General features: G+C 39.5%; 1 protein-coding gene across 4 annotated transcripts in view; it reads right to left on the bottom strand.

Annotated features, from left to right (window-relative positions):
* The window catches only part of Zranb3 (zinc finger RANBP2-type containing 3), a 245878-nt gene that overhangs the window by 65700 nt on the left and 160532 nt on the right, over window positions 1-19646 (bottom strand). For all 4 annotated transcript variants that reach the window (XM_029563233.1, XM_029563231.1, XM_029563232.1 and 1 more), the window contains one exon: window positions 19024-19140. In XM_029563233.1, the coding sequence (XP_029419093.1) occupies window positions 19024-19140 (117 nt within the window). The remainder of the gene's footprint in view (window positions 1-19023; window positions 19141-19646) is intronic.

Below are 19646 nucleotides of genomic sequence, written 5' to 3'. Positions count from 1 at the left end.
GGATTTATACTGAGTTCAATATTGTATAACTGTATTAATTCAACTGTGAACATAAAAATTTACAGCCAATACTGAAAGAGATGCATCTTTGCTCTGGAAGTGTGTTACTGAATATGTTAAAGCTGTAATGAAATGCTGCTTCTAATCATGCAGTTATTAAAAATTTAAAAAAATGATTAAAAACCATATGCCGGGCGTGGTAGCACACGCCTATAGTCCCAGCACTTGGGAGCAGAGGCAGACGGATCTCTGTGAGTTCAAAGCCAGCCTGGTCTACATAGTGAGTTCCAGGACAGCTAGGGCTTACAGGGAGACCCTGCTTCAAAAAGACCAAAAAAAAAAAAAAAATCTATATATAAAAGGACAAAGTACTCACTTCCTAAGGTCTGATAGGATAAGAGTTTACACTTTACACAGCAATTTAATATATAATTATGGATTTCTAGCTTTTACATTAAATGTCATAAATAATAAACACTTCATTTTACTAACATTCCTAATTAAGTATAATAAATTAGCAATATCATATAAGCACTTTCCTACTTTCACAAATAAATGTACTTGAAAACTCATTATTTTATGTAACGTTTCTTTTATCAAGATTTTCAGAATTTAAACATCCTTAGCCAATTTTCAGATTTATTTGTGTGTGTGTGTGTGTGTGTGTGTGTGTGTGTGTGTGTGTGTGTGTGATATGTGTATGTGTTTGTAAGTCAAAAGTTCAACCTGAGAGTCACTTCTCAGGTGCTGTCCACATTTTGTTTGAGACAAGGTCTCTCACTGGCCTGGAACTTGACCAACAAAGCTAGGTTGGCTCTATCTTCTCCTGTGTTGGGACTGCAAGTGGCACAATACCCAGCTATTTTACATGGGTTTTGAGGATCACACTCAGGTTTTCACACTTGCATAGCAAGCACTTTGCTAACTGAGCTATCTCCTTGACAGCTCCAGCCCTTGATGAAACCATCTTCATATGTCTTGAACTATCCACCCCCCACCTAATTATGATGTGGTATAGTCACTCCCTTGGTTGAGATCATCAACACTGTTGACCTGGATTACCAACGATGTATCTCAAATGGTTTCTGTAGGGCTTTATTCTTCCAGTCCACTTTCCACACAGTTACAGCAATTCCGCTAAAGCACCTATCAGGTCATTTTAGTCCACTCCACAGCACCTGACGTCAAAAAACACTACAGAACTTGAACTGTGACCTGTACAATAGATGAAGCTACTGTGGTAGACATCTGCAGCTGAAAGAACTCCTCCTCAATGCTCCACGCTTCACCTATGCTGACTCACTCTCGGTTCCCTGAGTATGTCATTTCTTAGTAATCGCTAAGAGTTTGTACAAAGTGCTTCATCGGCCAGAACTGCACTCTGCCAGCCTCACCTCCTTCCCATTCCACTCCTCTTTTTGACGGGCTACATCTACTTGTTCATTCCTCAGGACATCTCTCCTGCACACTTTCTCCATTTGCTTCACAGCACCTGGGTTTGAAACTAAATAATTTCATTGGTCTTTCCAACAGGTTGTAACTTCTTTGGGAAACACTGTGTCATTTTCACAATGCCTCCCTAGTACCCCACTTCATAGTAGAGATTTCCTGTTTAATAAACAGGAAAACAGTTAAGAAAGGAAGTCTCAACACTAACATACATACACTATAATAACCAATTTATAACCTGTGTGATTTTAAGTTCATTTTCAAACTGGTATGGGAGAACTCTAAAACACATTTTGTCATAGAAAAAAATTATTAAATGTTGTCCATAATTAATTACTGCCTAAAAAGCCCATTTACCTATCAGGTAGATGAACTGTTTTATTCAGAGTTACTGTAGATTTTAAGTATTGGAATTCAATAATATATGGAAAAGAATTCCAATTTTATTTTATTTTATTATTTTTTTATTTTGGTCTTTCCTGAGATGGGGGTCTCCCTGTAGACCCAGCTGGCCTGGAACTCACTATGGAGACCAGGCTGGCCTTGAACTTACAGAGATCCCATTGCCTCCGCCTCCTGAGTGCTGGGATTAAAGGCATACGCCAACACGCCCGGCTAAGAATCCACTTTTATAATGGTAGGAACTATCTGTTTCGGGCTGTGGCTGGGGAAGAGCAAACAGTTCCAACATATATTGATAATGAAAGGTGATTAAAATTTCTAGAGCCAAGTCTCAGGGATTGAGCTTCTGCTTCCATTACTTTTTAAAAATCTGACACAGTTTGGGGACAACTGACTTTTTAATCTCCTTTCTTGTCCTTCAAAGATCTTGGGAATTATGAACTTCTTATTAAGGACCATCATTTATGACCTCCAACCACAGCTTCTTAAAAAAGAAATGAAATGATCTAAACAGTTCTCTTTTTTACTTTAAAGAAGTATTCTGTAGTCAGCATTGAGCACAAAGATAAGTAAGCAAGCAAACAAAACAAGCAAAGAAGATGGTTATTAACTCCAAGGAAAACAATAGCTGTCAAAGAAATGTAATTATAGCTGGAGTGTGTGTGAAAGGCTTAACAGTCACTGTACTGTGAACAGTGAATAGAGATCAAACCACAGCTTATGATTAAACCAAAATTAAGACATGGGAAAATGGAGCGAGGGGAAAGAATTGTAAAGATTTGCTTCCAATCCACACTTTGCATTTTCATTTTCATAAACGTCTTTCACACATATTTTTTAAATCAGTGTAAGCTTTAATTCACATTTTTCCTTTGAAATTTGTGTTCTTTATTCTATCTGAAAAATTGTCCTACCCAAAAAATGGTAATGTTTTTTATGTGTGTATGCTATGAACAGTGACGTTTTAGTTTTAATTAAATCTATGGCTGACTTCAAGTTAGAATGTGTGTGTGTGGTGTGTGAATGTGGCGTGCACATGCATATGTGGATGTGTATGTCTTTGTGTGAGCAGGGCAGAAGAGGATGTCCCATGTCCTGCTCTCACTCTGCCTCATTCCCTTGAGACACAGTCATCTTACTGAACTTGGAGCTCAGCTGGTGGCCAGCAAGCCTCAGTGATCCTGCTTACCCCTTTCCCCCCTTGCTGCAGTTATGGGCAAAATCACCGCCATGCCTGGCTTTTTACATAAGTGCTGGGGATCTGAACTCAGGTCTTCATGCTTGTGCAGCATGGATTCTTACGCACTGTGCCATCTCCCTAATCCACTTCAAGTTAATTTTTGTGTATGGTGAGAAGAATCAGCAACACTCCTATCGCCCCCTCACCCCCACACAAAAGATACCCAACTGTCCCAGCATCACTTGTTGAAATAAATGGCTGTTATATTCCTGTTGACTTATACTGTCATCTTTTGTAATAGCGTGACTGTAAATAAATGTGAGGGTCTATTTCCATACTCTTTTTTCTGGTTCACCAATTTATATGCCTTTCCTCAGGTCATCATATGAACTTTTGATTATAGTAACTTTACATAGATATTTAGATCATGAAATGTGAGAAATTCAACTTGCTTAAAATTGTTTCGGCTATTGTATGTTCTTTCTCGTGCCACATAAATTTTACACTCAGGTTGTCAACTCCTACAAAAAAGGACTCCAGATTCCGATTAGCAATGCACTGAATATATAAATTTATTTACACAGAAAGAACATTTCAACACTGTAGAATATTCTGATTCACGCACATGATCAATCTTACCATTTCTCTAAAATTTGTTCTACTTTTGTGTGAATAGTTGTCTGGGTTTTAGTGCATGCATTTTAGTCACTTTATCCTAAATTAGTTAGGTTTTCTGATACTATTACATTTAAAAATATCTACTTCCAGTTTTTTGTGCTACTCTATGAACTGAGCAGGACTTCTGTGTTCTGAATATGACTCATGTGACTTTACTAAATTCCCTCAACAGTTCTAGCAGCTTCAACTGTGTTTTTCTTTTTGTTGTATCATTTTTGGGAGACAGAGTCTCATATAGCCCACGCTGGCTTCAAACTAGCTATACAGTCAAAAATGACCTTGACCTCCTCCTCCTCCTCCTGTCTCCACTACCTGTTTGCTAGGAGCGTAGACATGCTTGCTTCTTTTTTTTCAGTTTTCTATGCACAAAATGATGTTATTTGTGAATATAAATGATTTTAGTTAGTACTTTTATTTTTTTAATATATTGAATTTTTGCAATTTTCCTATAATATAGTTTGATGATATTTAGATCCCCTCCCCTATCCACGCCTCCTCCCACTGTCCCCTGTCCAATTTAATGTACGAGAGAGAGAGAGAGAGAGAGAGAGAGAGAGAGAGAGAGAATGAATATATGGGACAACAGAGTTTGTGTCCCCAAATGTTTTTCAGTATGGATCTATCCACTGGGCCCATTGAGAGTCCCAACCCCATAAGACACTTATCTCTCCCCATCTCAGCAGCCATTAATTGCCAAAAGTTCCTTAGGTTGGATTGGGATTTTACAACCACTTCCCCATGAATATGCTGGGATTTTGTCTGGTTTGATCTTGCAGAGAACTTGCGCATGCTATCATCACTGCTGTGAGTTCATATGAGTAACTGACCAGATGTCTGGAAAACTCTGTTTCCCTGTGGTCATCCACCCCTTCTGACTCTTAAAATCTTTTCATCCTTTCTTTTGCAATGATCCCTGAGCCTTGGGAGGCAGAGGTTTTCAGATAGGTGTCCTATTTAGGGATAAGCTCTCATCGGCCCCTTGTTCTCTGCACATTGGCAAATTGTGGGTTTCTGTGTTAATAACGATTTGTTGCATAAGGAAACTTCTTTGGTGGGTGTTGAGAGTCGCATTCATTCTATATGTAGAGGTTGTACTGAACATGTGTCACTTAGGGTTAATTGTCTTACAGACACTTATTCTCTGTGTTTGACCAGTCCTAGAACTCTATAATAGTCTCCATCTGTTATAAAAAGAAGCTTCTTTGAAGAGAGGTGAAAGGTACACTTGTCTGTAAATATGAGGATGCATATTTAGAATAAAGTAAGAAATATGTTGGTCTAGGATGTGGCCAAAGTAAGTTTTTCTCTAGGATCTATGACCTCTCCAGTCATGTGTATCTGGCTGTGTTTACAGGACCACACGAGTTCCCTCTCACTGTGGGGGCCTTAATTCCAATTAGACATGTGCTGATTATCCCCCAAATAAAAGTAGCACTACTGGACCAATAGTGATAGTTTGCTGGGCCAGTCATTGTTGTTTCTTAGGCTTTACAACTGGGCAGGAACACTGATTGGTTTTCTCCCATGGCAGTTGGCATAGTATCCTTTGATACCATGCAAGCTAGTCTTCAAAGAAGAGGCTTCCAGCTTGGTTGCTCCAAGCCATGTCCAAAGTGGGACCTGTCTTCAGAAAAAGGGTCTTACCATCAAGGTCTAGGAGGCAGTCAAGGGCTGGGGCAAAAGCTGGTGCTATTTTGAGATTCTTAACTCAAAAGAAGGTTTCTCATGCTTAGCACTGTGTTTTGTTATAAAGCCTTCAGCTATACACATACACTTGTATATCTATTGTATGTCTATTTTCAGTAGGACTTTGAACAAATACATTTCCTTTAGTTACTAATTTTCTGTCCATATGCCTTTTCTTTTAGCCTTATCATATAGTGAAGCCATCTACATTTAATAATAAAAATTAGAAATTAAAAATTTTAAATACTATTTATATAAGTACAGATATATGAAAAATCAAGGGAAAACTCTATAAAATATAAATTCAAGAACACAAAAAATATTGTAGGTAGAAACTAAATATTTAAATTAAAGATTTTTTTTTTCTTTTTTGAGACAGGATCTCACTATGTAGCCCTGGATAGTCTGGAACCCACTACACAGACCAGGCTGGCCTCCAGCTCACAAGAGATGTGCCTGTCTCTATTTTCCCTGTGCTGGGCTTAAAGGTATGCATGAAATGTTTTTGTAAATTAATCTTCCAAATTATAGATCCAATATAATTCCTATGAAAACTGCATGTATCAGATAAGTTGATTTTTTTTTCAGTCTTTTTGAGACAGGGTCTCCCTGTAGCCCCAGCTGTCCCAGAAGTCATCATGTAGACCATGCAGGTCTTGAACTCACTGAGATCCACCAGCCTCTGCCTCCTGAGTGCTGGGATTAAAGGTGTGCACCACCATACCAGGCCCATAAATTGATTTTTTTAAAGTTCATATGCAAAACACAAAGAAACAATGAAAGACAAAATGATCTTTAAAACTAAGAAAGTAGAGAGTAAACAGTATGTACTTTAAAAACTTAGTATAACCTCAAGCATGGTGGTTCACATTTGTACTAGGGAGGTTCAGGTAGCATTGATTTAAGTTTGAGGTCAGCCTGAACAGTGTAAGAACTTGTTTTAAAAAATCAATAAAGCCGGTTCTGGTGGCGCACACCTTTAATCCCAGCACTGGGGAGGCAGAGGCAGGCTGTTCTCTGTGAGTTCAAGGCCAGCCTGGTCTACATGGTGAGTTCCAGGACAGCTGGGGCTACAGGGAGACCCTGTCTCAAAAAGAAGCCCCCCCCCAAAAAAACCCAATAAAAAACAAAGAGAGACAGGAGGGAAGGGGAAGGTAGACAGGGAAGAAAGAAAGGGAATTGGGGGGAAGGAAGACAGGCAAGCAAGTTGGCTGGCTGGCTCATGAAGCTGTAGTAATTAAGTCACTGGAGCTTAGGGTGAGATGTATAGACCAAGAAAACAGAGTAGAATTCAGACAGACCCACATGTGCATGGTCAGTTGATTTTTTATGAAGGTGCTGACCTAGTTAGCTCCAACAGTCAGACTGACACAACCTAGAGTCATCTAGGAAGGGAGAATTTCAACAGAGGAATTTCCCAGATCAGGCTGGTTTGTAGGCATGTCTATGGGGCATTGTCTTGATTGATGATTGATCTATGAAGACCCAGTCCAATGTGGGGGGCACCATCAGTAGGCAGGTGTGCCTGGGTTGTATAAAAAAGCTAACAAGAGTATAACCCTGGGAGCAAGCCAGAGAGCAAGCCAGCAGGTAACCTTCATGCATGGTTCCCTGCCTTGAGTTCCTGCCATGACTTCCCTCAGTGAGAGATTGTAACCTGGAAGTGTAAGTCAAATAAACCTTTTCCTTCTCAAGTTCCTTTCAGTCATAGTGTTTTAGCAATGCAGCAGAGATTAAGCTTTGTCAGGTACCAAGGATATTTAATGAGAAAAAAATGTTTCCAAAGAAAGAAAGAACACACACACACACACACACATGCACACACCAAACAAACAAACAAACAAACAGTGATATAACAATGGTGTACAATGTGATGTGACAGTGGAGCACTGTGATGGCACAATGGAGCACTATGATATGACAATGGAGCATTGTGATTGTAACATGAAGCAGTCATGCGCTAATGGAACACAATGACAGGACAATGAAGTTTTGGGATGGGAAAATAGAGCACTAAAACAGGGCAGTGAAGTACTGTGATGCACAATAAAGCACTGTTATGAAAAAATGGAGTACCATGATGGGACAATGAAACACTGCGGTAGGAAAATGGTTCATTGTGATGGGACAATGAAGTACTGTATGGGGAAAAGGGAACACTATGAAGTGACATGGGAGTACTGTGATGACATAATGACTCCTTCTGAAAGCAAAATAAAACACTATGATGGGAGAATGGAGCGCCTGGAGCATTATGATGGCAAAGTGAGGTACTGTGATGGTACAATGGAGCATTGTGATGATGGAGACATGATTATGTCACTTTGATTGAATAAAGGAACATTGTAATGGCACCATGGAGCACTGTGAGGTGACAATGAATCATGATGATGAGCACTGTGAAAGGAAACTGAAGCACTGTGATGGGAAAATGGAGTACTGTGAAGGAATATTGGAACACTGTAATGGGACAAAGGAACACTGTGATGTAAAATGGAACATTGTGATGGCACAGCAAAGCACTGTGACAAGACACTGGAGACTAAGATGACAAAGTGGAGCATTGTGATGGCAAAATGGAGCAATGTGATGGGACAATAGAGCACTGTGATGAGAAAGTAGAGCAGCACTGTGATGGGCAACGGAGAAAGGTGGAAGGACAAAGGAGCTCTGTGACGGAACAATGAGGCACTATGATAAGGACACTGGAACACTGCAAAATGAAGCACTGTGATGGGACAATGAAACATTGTGATGGCACAATAGAAGACTTGTGGTTACACAATGAAGCACTGTGATAGACAATGGAACACTGTGATAGAATAATGGAGCACTGTAATGCAACAATGGAGCACTGTGATGGGATAATGGAACACTGTGATGGCAAATCAAGCATTATAGCTCAATGGAGAAGTGTTATGAAGCACTGTAATAGGACAAGGGAGAATTGTGATTCCACATGAACATGAGGCAAGGGAGCATTGTTTTTGCACAATGGAGCATTGTGATGGGAAAAATGGAGCACTGGAATAGCATTGTGCTCAGACAATGGAGAATTGGAATGGAAGCATGGAACATTGGAAAAACATAATGGAGCACTGTGCTGGGATAAGGGATCACTATGATTGGAAAATGGAACACTGTGATGATACAATGGACAATTAATAGGAGAAGAGAGCACTGTGATGGTCAATGAAGTACTGTGATGGCCCAATGGAGCACTGTGATAGGACAATGGAGCATTGTGAAAGAACTACGGATCACTGTCATAACAAAACAGATTTGTGATAGCATAATGGAGCACTGTAATGGGAAAATGAATTGTGCTGGACCAATGGAGGACTGTGATGAGACAATAGAGAACACTGTGGCACTCTGATGGCACAATGGAACACTATGATAGGATTATGAATGGACCACTGTGATGGAACAATGTAGCACTGTGACGACACAGTGGAGCACTATGAATGGACAATGGAACATTGTGGTGACACAGTGGAGCTCTGTGATAGAACAATGGAGTACTGGATTGAGACAATAAAGCACTATCATGGGACAATGGAACACTGATGAAACACTATGATGACATGATATGGCATTATGATGGTTTGGTAGAGCAGTGTGTTCAACAATGGAGTCTTGTGTTAGAAAAATGAAGTACTATGATGGCACAATGGAGCAGTGTGTTGTTACAATGGAGCACTCTGGAACACTGATGGCACAGTGGAGCACTACAACAGCATAAGGGAGCACTGTGATGAGAAGATGGGACACTGAGATGGGACATTGGAATAATGGAGCATTATGATGGCAGAATGGAACATTGTGATGGGACAATGGAGTCATGTGATTAAGACAATGGAGAACTTTGATGGCACAATACAGCATTGCGAGGGGACACTCTAGTAAGACATGATGGGCACTGGAGAGATGGTTCAGCAGTTAAGAATGCTGGCTATTCTTACAGAAGACCCATGTTTGAATCCTAGCACCCACATGGCAGCTAACAACTGTCTGTCACTCCAATTCCAGGGGATCTGGCAGAACTTTCTGTCCTGCTTGGGCAATGTACAACACAGGTACACTTACCTACATGCAAGCAAATACACACATACACATAAAATAAAAACAATAAATAAAATTTAAAAATGATTAAATGTTAGGATGGATGGATTAAAAAAAAAAAAGACATAGTCACTGGGCATGGTAGTGCACACCTTTAATCCCAACACCCAGGAGGCAGAGGCAGGCTGTTCTCTGTGAGTTCAAGGCCAGCCTGGTCTACACAGTGAGTTCCAGGACAGCTGGGGCTACAGGGAGACCCTGTCTCAAAAAGACAAAAAAAAAAAAAAAAAAAGACATTAGGGCATTCTGAGGGCACCATGGAGACACAATGGAGAACTGTGATAGGACAATGAAACATTGTAATGGCACAGTGGAGCACTGTGATGGGACAATGGAGCACTCTGGTGGTAGTGGAGCATTCAAATGGCACCACGGAGCACTGTTTTGGTCTGTTGTTGGTTCCTTATCTGGGAATAGACATTTGTTCATGTCTCTTTAAGGACAGTATCACATAACATAATTGGTGCCTGAAAGACCCACAGAACTAAAGATGAGTTTGGGAGGAGCAACTGCATGGCCCTATGGGTAGCAAGACATGCAACTGAGCTTGAGCAGCCTGACTGTGGAGCATCTGTGGAGGAATCCCAACATACTTACCTTTCCCTATGTGGTATGGGATAGTGTGACTTTTTGCTATGCCAGTGGTTACATGGTCCTCACAGTGGGTGCTAAGACATGAAACCAAGGCTGAGTCCTCTACCCAAAGGAAAGTCTGGGTTGGGAATCCATGGGGGATATCCCAATATGGCTACCCTTCCTCATATGGTATGTGATCAGTGTGCCTTCTTGCCATGTCAGGAGTTGCATGGTCTTATAATGGGTACTTAGATATGCAACCAAGGCTGAGTCCCCTACCCAGAGGGGAAAGTCTGAGTGGGTGTTTGCAGGGGCAACCCCAGTGAGGCTGGCTTCCTCTATGTGGTATGGGGTGGCATGCCTGATTAATAAATGAAATCTGGCGTACAAAAGGATAAAGACTTAAAACAAAGGTTGTGGTCCACGAGAGTAACGCATAAGGGACAAGAGTGTCAACAGGCCACCATTGGGGTTGTGTGGCCTCTGCTATGTATAGAAAACAAAGTGTCTAAGGCCAAGATGGCTACACAGTGGAAATCTGCTTGAATTAAAGAGAATAAAATAAAGATGCTGCCATGCTCTTCCTTACAGTTATCAAGATATAATGAAAAAAAAAAGTACAAGTTGCATCTATGCTAAAGAGCCGTTCCAGAGACCCAAAAACTCTGAAGCCATGAAAATAGGTTGTAAAGAGAGACAAAAAGTAAAAATAACAGTAAAAGAACTAAAGATAAAAGAAACAATGTTTGCTGCCCACTTCACTGGGCCAAATGAGACTCTGATCATCCAAGAGCTGAGAAAGAGTTTGATCTAGTAGGGACATTAGGATTGGGATGGAGTTTTAGTGGCATTGGTGAATCCCATGGTAGGACATGATCTCTGTAAAGTAAGACAGGCTTCAGCAGACCTGAATGACTCAGACCAGCATGTAAACTGGATTCAGAAGGTGCTAAAACAAGATCAAATGTGATGCCAGTGAGCCTTTGGAAAGCCTTAAGTCCTGATCAACAGTTCACGGCAGGTGTTAAAAAAAAAAAAAAAAAGGAGGTTCAGGTGGGGGCGGGAGAGATGGCTCAGCGGTTAAGAGCACTGACTGCTCTTGCAGAAGACCCGGGTTCGATTCCCAGCACCCACATGGCGGCTATGAACCATCCTTAACTCCAGTTCCAGAGGAACCCGAAACTCACTTCTGACTTCTGCGGCATTGCATGACATGGGTGCACTCACATACATGCAGGCAATACACTCATACACATAAAATAAAAAAAATAAAATATTTTTTAAAAAGTGGTTCAGGTGATTCCTAGTATACCCCCTTGCTGTAGAGGAAGGTCTTCAGGAATGGGAACCTCTCAAGCCACTTCCCTAAAGGAGTGCCAGAGGCGCCTGCAGAAGAGGACCATGCAAGGGACTTAAAACCTCATGTTAAATTACAGATTTATTGGCTGTCTATTAATGTTAAAGACATTTACCCCTTGGTGAATGCTGCAGGTGTGCTACAGGTGGTATCCAGGAATATCAGAGGCAGTCAGTTAGTAAATACAGATGGACAATACAAGTTAAAGAGATTAAGTTGGACTGAGGGGTGGGCAGCTGTCTCACCTATAAAATGTGTACATGTCTCTCCTGAGAATAGACTGCTTACCCAGCCAAGAATGCAGATGCAAGTGCAGTCAATGGATGACTATTTTCCCCCACTGGCCCTAGGCTAGATCAAACAGATTGAGCCAGCCCCATCAAGTTCATCGAGGGTGAGGAAAATGTATAGAGGCTCTATTAAAGTACCCCAGGTTGAGCCAGCCAGACAATGAATACAAATGGATAGGATCTTTTTATGCTGTATTAGACCTTGCTAATGTCTTACTTTAGTATCTTCTTAGTTGTAAACTTCTGTGATCACCTGACATTTGCTCAAAATGGATGACAACAGCCTTTCACAGTGCTTCACCAAGATTATCTCCATCAACCCATTATTTGTTATGGGATGATTTGTTATAGACTCAGAAGTTTATGCTATCGTCCTGCCCATCTTCTGCAAAAAGGATTTGGTATATATAGATAGCATAATGCTAACCCTTAAATGTTTTTGCAGATATAGAGACCCATTTGAGAGATAGGTGAGTACACTTTAAGGAATAAAGAAAAAAATCTGTAAACAAGTAAACAAGGATATCTTGTGAAAATACAAACTTGCTCCCAAAAGCCATATGGTTTTTGAAAATCCCAGTTCTAGGGGTGGGTTACCTCCCTAGGAGATGTTGGGGAGAGTCTCTAGAGCCACTAAAACAATAAAGGCTATTGCTATTGCTGTTGGTTACATTCTAGAATTGGGTAATAAAATCCTACTGCTGAAGATGTCTCACGCTTTGGTTATGGGAGAAACAAGGCTAGGATTGAGTTGGAAGTGACCCCTCAATGTGGTCTAGCTCCAGCAGTTCTGGAAGGTGCTACTAAGATTGCTGGGAATAATTATGGCCCAAAGTCCTATTCAGTTGTGGATTCTGCATGCTTCATGATGGCGCTGTCAGACAAGACATGTCAGCTAGTGCAATAGTAACACAAGTGATTATGGATAGAAACAACTTTCTGATGGGTCTTAAGTCCTGCTCCACAGAGGGAAATTCGCATATCTGGTACTGGAAACTGAGACAAAACCAGTGGCTGGGGGACGTCACAGGCCCAAGAACAAAAATAATTGCTATTGCTTTGGTAAATGCCTAAGGTACTTCTCAATATTTGTATTCATGATCTAAGCTATTATTGCTCTTGGTGTTCATTTGGATCTTTCTTTTTTAAAATGAAAAAAAAATTATTATTCTTTTATGTCTTCGCATGCATTGCCTGCATGTATATAAGTGTACCCATGTTGTGCAATGTCCCCAGAGGACAGATGAGGGTGTCAGATCCCCTGGAACTGGAGTTATGGACCGTTGGTAGCCACGTGGGTATGGTGCTGGGATTTGAACCTGGGTCTTCTGCAAGAAGTCAGTGCTCTTAACTGCTGAGCCATCTCTCCAGCCCGGGTATTTTCTTTTTTAAAAAAATGTTTTATTTTATGTGTATGAGTGTTTTGCCTACATGTATATAAGTGTACCCATGTCATGCAATGCCTGCATAAATCAAAAAGATATTGGATTCCCTTGGAACTAGAATTATAGCCGTTTGTTAGCCGCTATGTAGGTGCTGGGAATCAAACATGGGTCCTCTGTGAGAGCAGCCAGTGCTTTTAACCACTGAGCCATCTCTCCAAGCATCATTTGGATATTTTTCTGTTTCATGTTTTTTTTTGCCTCTTCCTTACTTGTGGTTTATAGAAAAAAAGAATGCTACTGAATCAACACTAGCCACCTTCTAGGAACAGAGATTAGAGAGACAAAGGCTCAGAACTCCACCAGAGGCTCAGGGACCATTGGTGAAGAGGTAGGAGAAAGAATGTAAGAGCTAGAGGAATGGGTGAATAGTTGTGGATTTGAGATAAAACCTTCCATATGGAAGGAAAGCTAGTTAACATGAAGGATGTTCTAAAGGAAAGCAAACAACAGAATGTTCTAAGGGGAGGTGAAACATTCCACCCTGCAGGGAAGCTCATTAAGCTGAGGAAGTAAACAACTAAATAGCTAAAATAAGTCCCTGAAAGTGATCAGATTCACTAAACTATTCCTTCTCCAAGCATATATAAGCCTTAAGGATTGCTAAGAGATGTTCTTGGACAAGCTGAGCTGCCTAGAAAGGCTGAGACCAGCTGAGCTGCTTGGAAGAAACAGTGATGAGCTGAGCGGCCTTAAAGAGACTCAGACCAACTGAGCTACCTGGAAAGGACACTCCCCAATCTGTTGATCTGCCTGCAAGTTGTGCAGTGTGCTCCAGGTTTCCCACTTTCATGAGCAATCACCTATGTTAAGGGGGCTTTTGGTGATGCAGGTGTCTTTGAATCATTTCTGCTCCTGTAAATAATTCGTCATCTATACTCCCATAAGAACCCCAATAGAAGTCATTGACTCATTAAGTTGAACTTTGGTGGTTCAACTTATTTTGGTCTGTAGTTTCCTATCTGGGAACTTTGTTCATGTCTTCCCAGGAACAGTGCCACACTGCACACAACGGAGCACTGTGATGGCAAAAAGAAGCACTATAAAGGGACAAGGGATCACTGGGATTAGAAAATGGAGCAGTGATGGGACAAGTGGAGTCTATGATGGGAGAATGAAGTGCTGTGATGGGACAATAGGCTCTGTGATGTAAGGTTAGTGTAGCATGATAATGGAACAAGAGAATATTGTGATTGATTATGTAGCATTGTAAAGACTCAATGGAGCATGTCAATTGGACAATGAAGTACTGTGATGGCACAAAGAAGCATTGTCATGGCACAGTGGACTCTGTGATGGGACACTGAAGTACAGTGATGGCACAGTGGAGCACTATGAAGGGACAGTAGAGTGCTGTGATGGCACAGTAGAGCACTGTGATTGGCACAATGGAGCATTGTGATAGCACAGTAGAACACTGAAATGGCACAATGGATATACTGTGATAGCACAAGAAAGAAGCACTGTCATGGCACAGTGGAGCACTCTGATAGCATAATGGTGCAACTGATGGGACAACGGAGCACTGTGATGAGACACTGAAAAATTGTGATGGAATACTGAAGTAGTATTATGTCAATGGAGCACTGAGATGTAAAGATGGAGCACTATGATGACACAATGGGGCACTGTGATGGGAAAATGGAGTACTATGATGGGACATACATCCAAATACATACAAAATCCACGAAACAAACAAAATAACAGAAGAACCTCCCCCTTAGCTCAAGACATTAAAAAAAAATAGTTTTAGGGGCTTGGGAGATGGCTCAACAATTAAGAGCACTGGCTGTTATTGCAGAGGAGTCGGGTTCCCACATGGTGGCTAATAACAGTTCAAAACTTTGGTTTGACAGGATGTGTCACTCTCTTCTGGACTCCACAGGTATTGCACACATGTGGTGCACTTACATACATGCAGGAAAACTATTCATACACACATGCAAATAAATAAATAAATAAAAATAAATAATTTTAAAAATTAGTTCTAAGTAGCTGATAGACCTACCTATGTACCCTAAATCTACAGCATTATTTGAAGAAAATATAATAACACATCTTTTCTTTTTCTTTTTTGGTCTTTTTGAGACAAGGTCTCCCTGTAGCCCCAGCTGTCCTAGAACTCACTATGTAGACCAGGCTGGCCTTGAACTCACAGAGATCCACCTGTCTCTGCCTCCCAAGTGCTGGGATTAAAGGCGTGCACCACCACGCCCAGCTAATAACATATCTTTTTAAGTGTCTATTAGCTGAAAGTTTTTAAAGACTCAAATATCAAGAACAGAATAATAATAAAAGTGATTTACTGGAAATTTAAAATTATGAACTTCTATTCTTTAAAAATGCTAAGAAAAACGAATCTACAGACTTGAAGAAAATTTGGCAAAGATACATATGACACATTACTAAGCATAAAGAATCCTTATAACCCAATACAAATAGAGGTTCAGTTTGATTAAAATAGAAAATGAACAGCTAAAAAGAGCATGAAAATATGTTTAACACAACTCCTACATAGGGACAAGCAAATTCAAAGTACAATGAAAAAGCACCTCATATTCACAAAGGTGGCTAAAATTGAAGATGACAGTACCATGCACTGACAAAAACTCATCATGTAAGGCTAGAGAAATACAAAATGGTATAGCTACTTCAAAACCATTTTGGCAAATTTTTCAAAGTTAAACATTTGGTTTTCTATGACACAACATTCTAATTTCTAAGTTTATGTCTACAAAAAGATAAAAATAGATATCTAGGGCCAGTGAGATGACTAAGGGGGTAAAAGTGCTTGTCACTCAAGACTAATGACCCAAGTCTGATCCCTAGAAAGGGGGTGGTGGTATGCATCCATTATTGTACCACTCCTCTAAGGTAAGGTGGAAACAGGAGAATCACTGGGAAGCTCACAGGCCAGCTAGCTTGGAGTACACATTGCACTGACAGAAATAAGAGACCTTATCTCTAAACAAAATAGGAGAGAAGAGATTCCAGAAAGTTGTCTTCTGATCTGTACATGTGTGCTGTAGGCATGTACACACACACACACACACACACACACACACACCATAAGTAATAATAATAATAACAACAAATGAAAACAGATGCCTATACAAACACTTAAATGGATTATTATATTATTTTTTATTCATGAGACTATACCTTACTATTATGGGGGACACTAAAAAATTAGGAATAGGGTACTAGAGAGATAGCTCAGTGGTTAAGAGCACTAACTGTTCTTGCAGACGACCAGGGTTTGAATCCCAGTACCCACATGGTGGCTAACAACTGTTTGTAATTCCAGTTCCAGGGAATCCAACTCTCTCTTCTGGCCTCCACAGGCATTGCACAACAGGGAATCCAACTCTCTCTTCTGGCCTCCACAGGCATTGCACAACACAGGTGCACTTAAATACATGCAGGCAATAATACATGCATACACATAAAATAAAAAATTTTTTAAAAAAAAATATATATTAGGAAAGGTAAAGTTTACTTAAAACATTAAGCAAAGACAAATACTATTTTCCATATTCTACAGAAATACAATAATTTATAGCTGGCTTGGTACATAGTCACATGTTAAAAACAAATCTAGTGGAAAAGGAATGGTTCATTCTACTTCTCTGTCATTTATCATGATTTAATAAGATGCCATTAAGTTCTGGAGGAGAGCTACATAGACAAATTAGAATCCTAGGGCTGATTGTTAAATATATATCATTGTATATGAAAAGTAATATAAAACAAATATGCACAAATATACAGTAAGCATGCAATTTAGGCTATTATTTTGAAGAAACAGGAAATTAATGAAAACTGAAAAATGTATTGTTAATATATCATCTCTGCTGTTATGACCATTATCTGATTTTAATTTTTATGGCAAAGAATTTCTTCTTCCTTAAGGAATGCTTGGCAAATTGGATCAAGTTGATCCAATTTCTAGAGAAAATTTAAAATTAAGATGACGGAAAACAAGTGGATAATTCCATTAGCTATCTTTCTAAAAATTCTAAATAATTTTTAAAGTACCGAAATTTCATGTCTACCCCTCATCACCTCCAAATTTAGACAGCCCTACTTTGTACCCTATAAATCTGTACTGCCCAGTGTGGCAGCCCTAGCCACATGTGGCTCCTAAAGACATAAAAGGTGGTCAGTCACAGTGCAGGTGCAAGAAAAAAAGAGATAGATAGCTAGCTCATGAAATTTTACATTGATTATATGTTGAAATAGTATTTTTATAGAGTTAAATAAAATATAGTATTAAAATTACTTTTGTCACTTCTTAAACATGGCTATTAGAAAATAAAAATTACTTTGTGGCTCAAAATAAAATATTTTTTTAAAATTAGGAATACCCTAAAAATCTAATAACTAGGGAAGAAATAATAAAAATAACTATATATAAAAAGAACTATCTATTCACTGGAAGATATATAGGCAGCATCAAAATGAGAAAAAAATTACTTTTGCATACTCTGGATTACACTTAAAGAGCTTTATGCTAAATGAAAGAAACCTAAAACAAGGCTACATACTATATTCTACAAAGTATTAAATTCTAGTGTCTGAAAGCCAACATCTGGTTGCCGTGGTCTGGATGAAGAGAAAGGAAATGGCTGCAGAGAAACCCAAGGGACCTTTTTGGTGTTCTGGAAATAGTCTTTATCTCAATTGTACTGGTGTGGACTCAACTATACACAGCTGAAAAACCTTATCCAGCTATACATTGTAAAAGGATACATTTGGGGGATGGAGATATGGCTCAGTGGTTAAGATTAGTTGTTGTTCTTGAGAGGACCCAGGTCTGATTCCTAGCACCCATAAGACAGCTCACAACTACCTATAATTCCAGTTTCAGAGGATTTCACACCCTCTCTGGTCTCCAAGGGCACCCAGGCATGTATGCAGTGCACGAACCTACATGCAGGCACTCACGCATACACTTAAAAGGAAAGTACTTTCTTTAAGGGCATACTTCACATTATATAAATTATAACTCAACAACCTATACTTAAATATTATTTTAGAAAAGAATTTCAGAACTTGGGCATGAAGGGATGAGATAACTCAGCAATCAAGAGCATTTACTGCTCATTCAGAGGAACTGGATTTGATCATGACCACACTGGTCAAAACAATAATATAAGTTGACCTGAAAAATCACACTATGATTCAAGAACTCCAACACTATCTAAATTTCATAAGAATGTGAGCAGATCTAACTCTTTAAACTCCAGAATACAAGCTGAAGGTGATTGACTCAACTTTTAAAAACAGATTATTTGCAGTAATTATGTAGTGAAACCATGCAAAAAGCTAAGAAAGATGATTATCTGTATGTCCCTTAAATGAGAAAGTGTACACATGTACATCGAAAAAAAATCAAAGTATACATGTACATAGAAAAGAAACAATGTGTGAAGTAGTTTATTATACTGCTAAATTATTTTTATATTTAATTTTATTATTTGCATTTTATGTATATGAGTATATTGCCAGAATGTATGTAAGTACATCTGTGTCGTGGAACACCCATGGAGGTCAGAAGAGGGGGTCAAATCCCCTGGAACTGGAGTTACAGAGGGTTGTTAGCTGCCATGTGGGTGCTGGGAACCCAACCTGCTCTGAGCAATCAGCTTCCTTAACTGCGGAGCCATCTCCCCAGCCCCTACTACTAAATATTTTTAAAACATCTCACTTTTTCTATAAGAGTTAAAAAAATAGCAAGATGTAGTATATAATTAACCTACTCAATTAATTAAAGACATTAACATATATTGAAAACTTTTTATGAAGACAAAAACATAATGGCCTAACAAGGAATACCTTGGCAATTGCAGTCTGTTTAAACATTCGTGTTATCAACCCCATAACAGTCTCCATGGCACCTGAATTTGGAGCTCTCATTAATCTTTGCCATTCTTCAAAGCTGGCATTCAGTTCCTATGTGGGATGAAATAACAGTGTTTAAGAAAACGGCATCAAGATTATGCCAAAAAGATAAATGCAATCATGAATCAGGTCCTATTTCTCCTCTGTAGAGAAAAATATAAAAAGAAAATTCCCATAGATACCAATGTGCTCATTTAAAAACCTCAATGCAATGCTGGGCATGGCGGCACATGCCTTTAATCCTAGCACTCAGGAGGTAAAGGCAGGCAAATCTCTGTGTGTTCAAGACCAGCCTGGTCTACATAGTAGGTTCCAGGCCAGCTGAGGGTACAAGGAGACCGTGTCGCAAAAAAAAAAAAAAAAAACAAACTCAATACAAAGTCCAGTCATGTGTCCATATCAATTATAGAAGCCAGCAACAAGCTATGAGGGGAGAATGAACCCTTTGTGACAACATAAATCAAACAATTGCAGCTTCCTCTTGAGAAATACTATATAAAGTGAAAGAAAAATCTAAACACATAAGAAAACAGGCAGTGAAAACATTTTTATAATAA

The sequence above is a fragment of the Nannospalax galili genome, unplaced genomic scaffold, assembly GCF_000622305.1.
Source record: "Nannospalax galili isolate Female #2095 unplaced genomic scaffold, S.galili_v1.0 scaffold995, whole genome shotgun sequence".
In the NCBI taxonomy this organism is placed as follows: domain Eukaryota; kingdom Metazoa; phylum Chordata; class Mammalia; order Rodentia; family Spalacidae; genus Nannospalax; species Nannospalax galili.
Note: the sequence above shows the minus strand (reverse complement) of the source record. Positions and strands in the feature narration are given on the sequence as shown.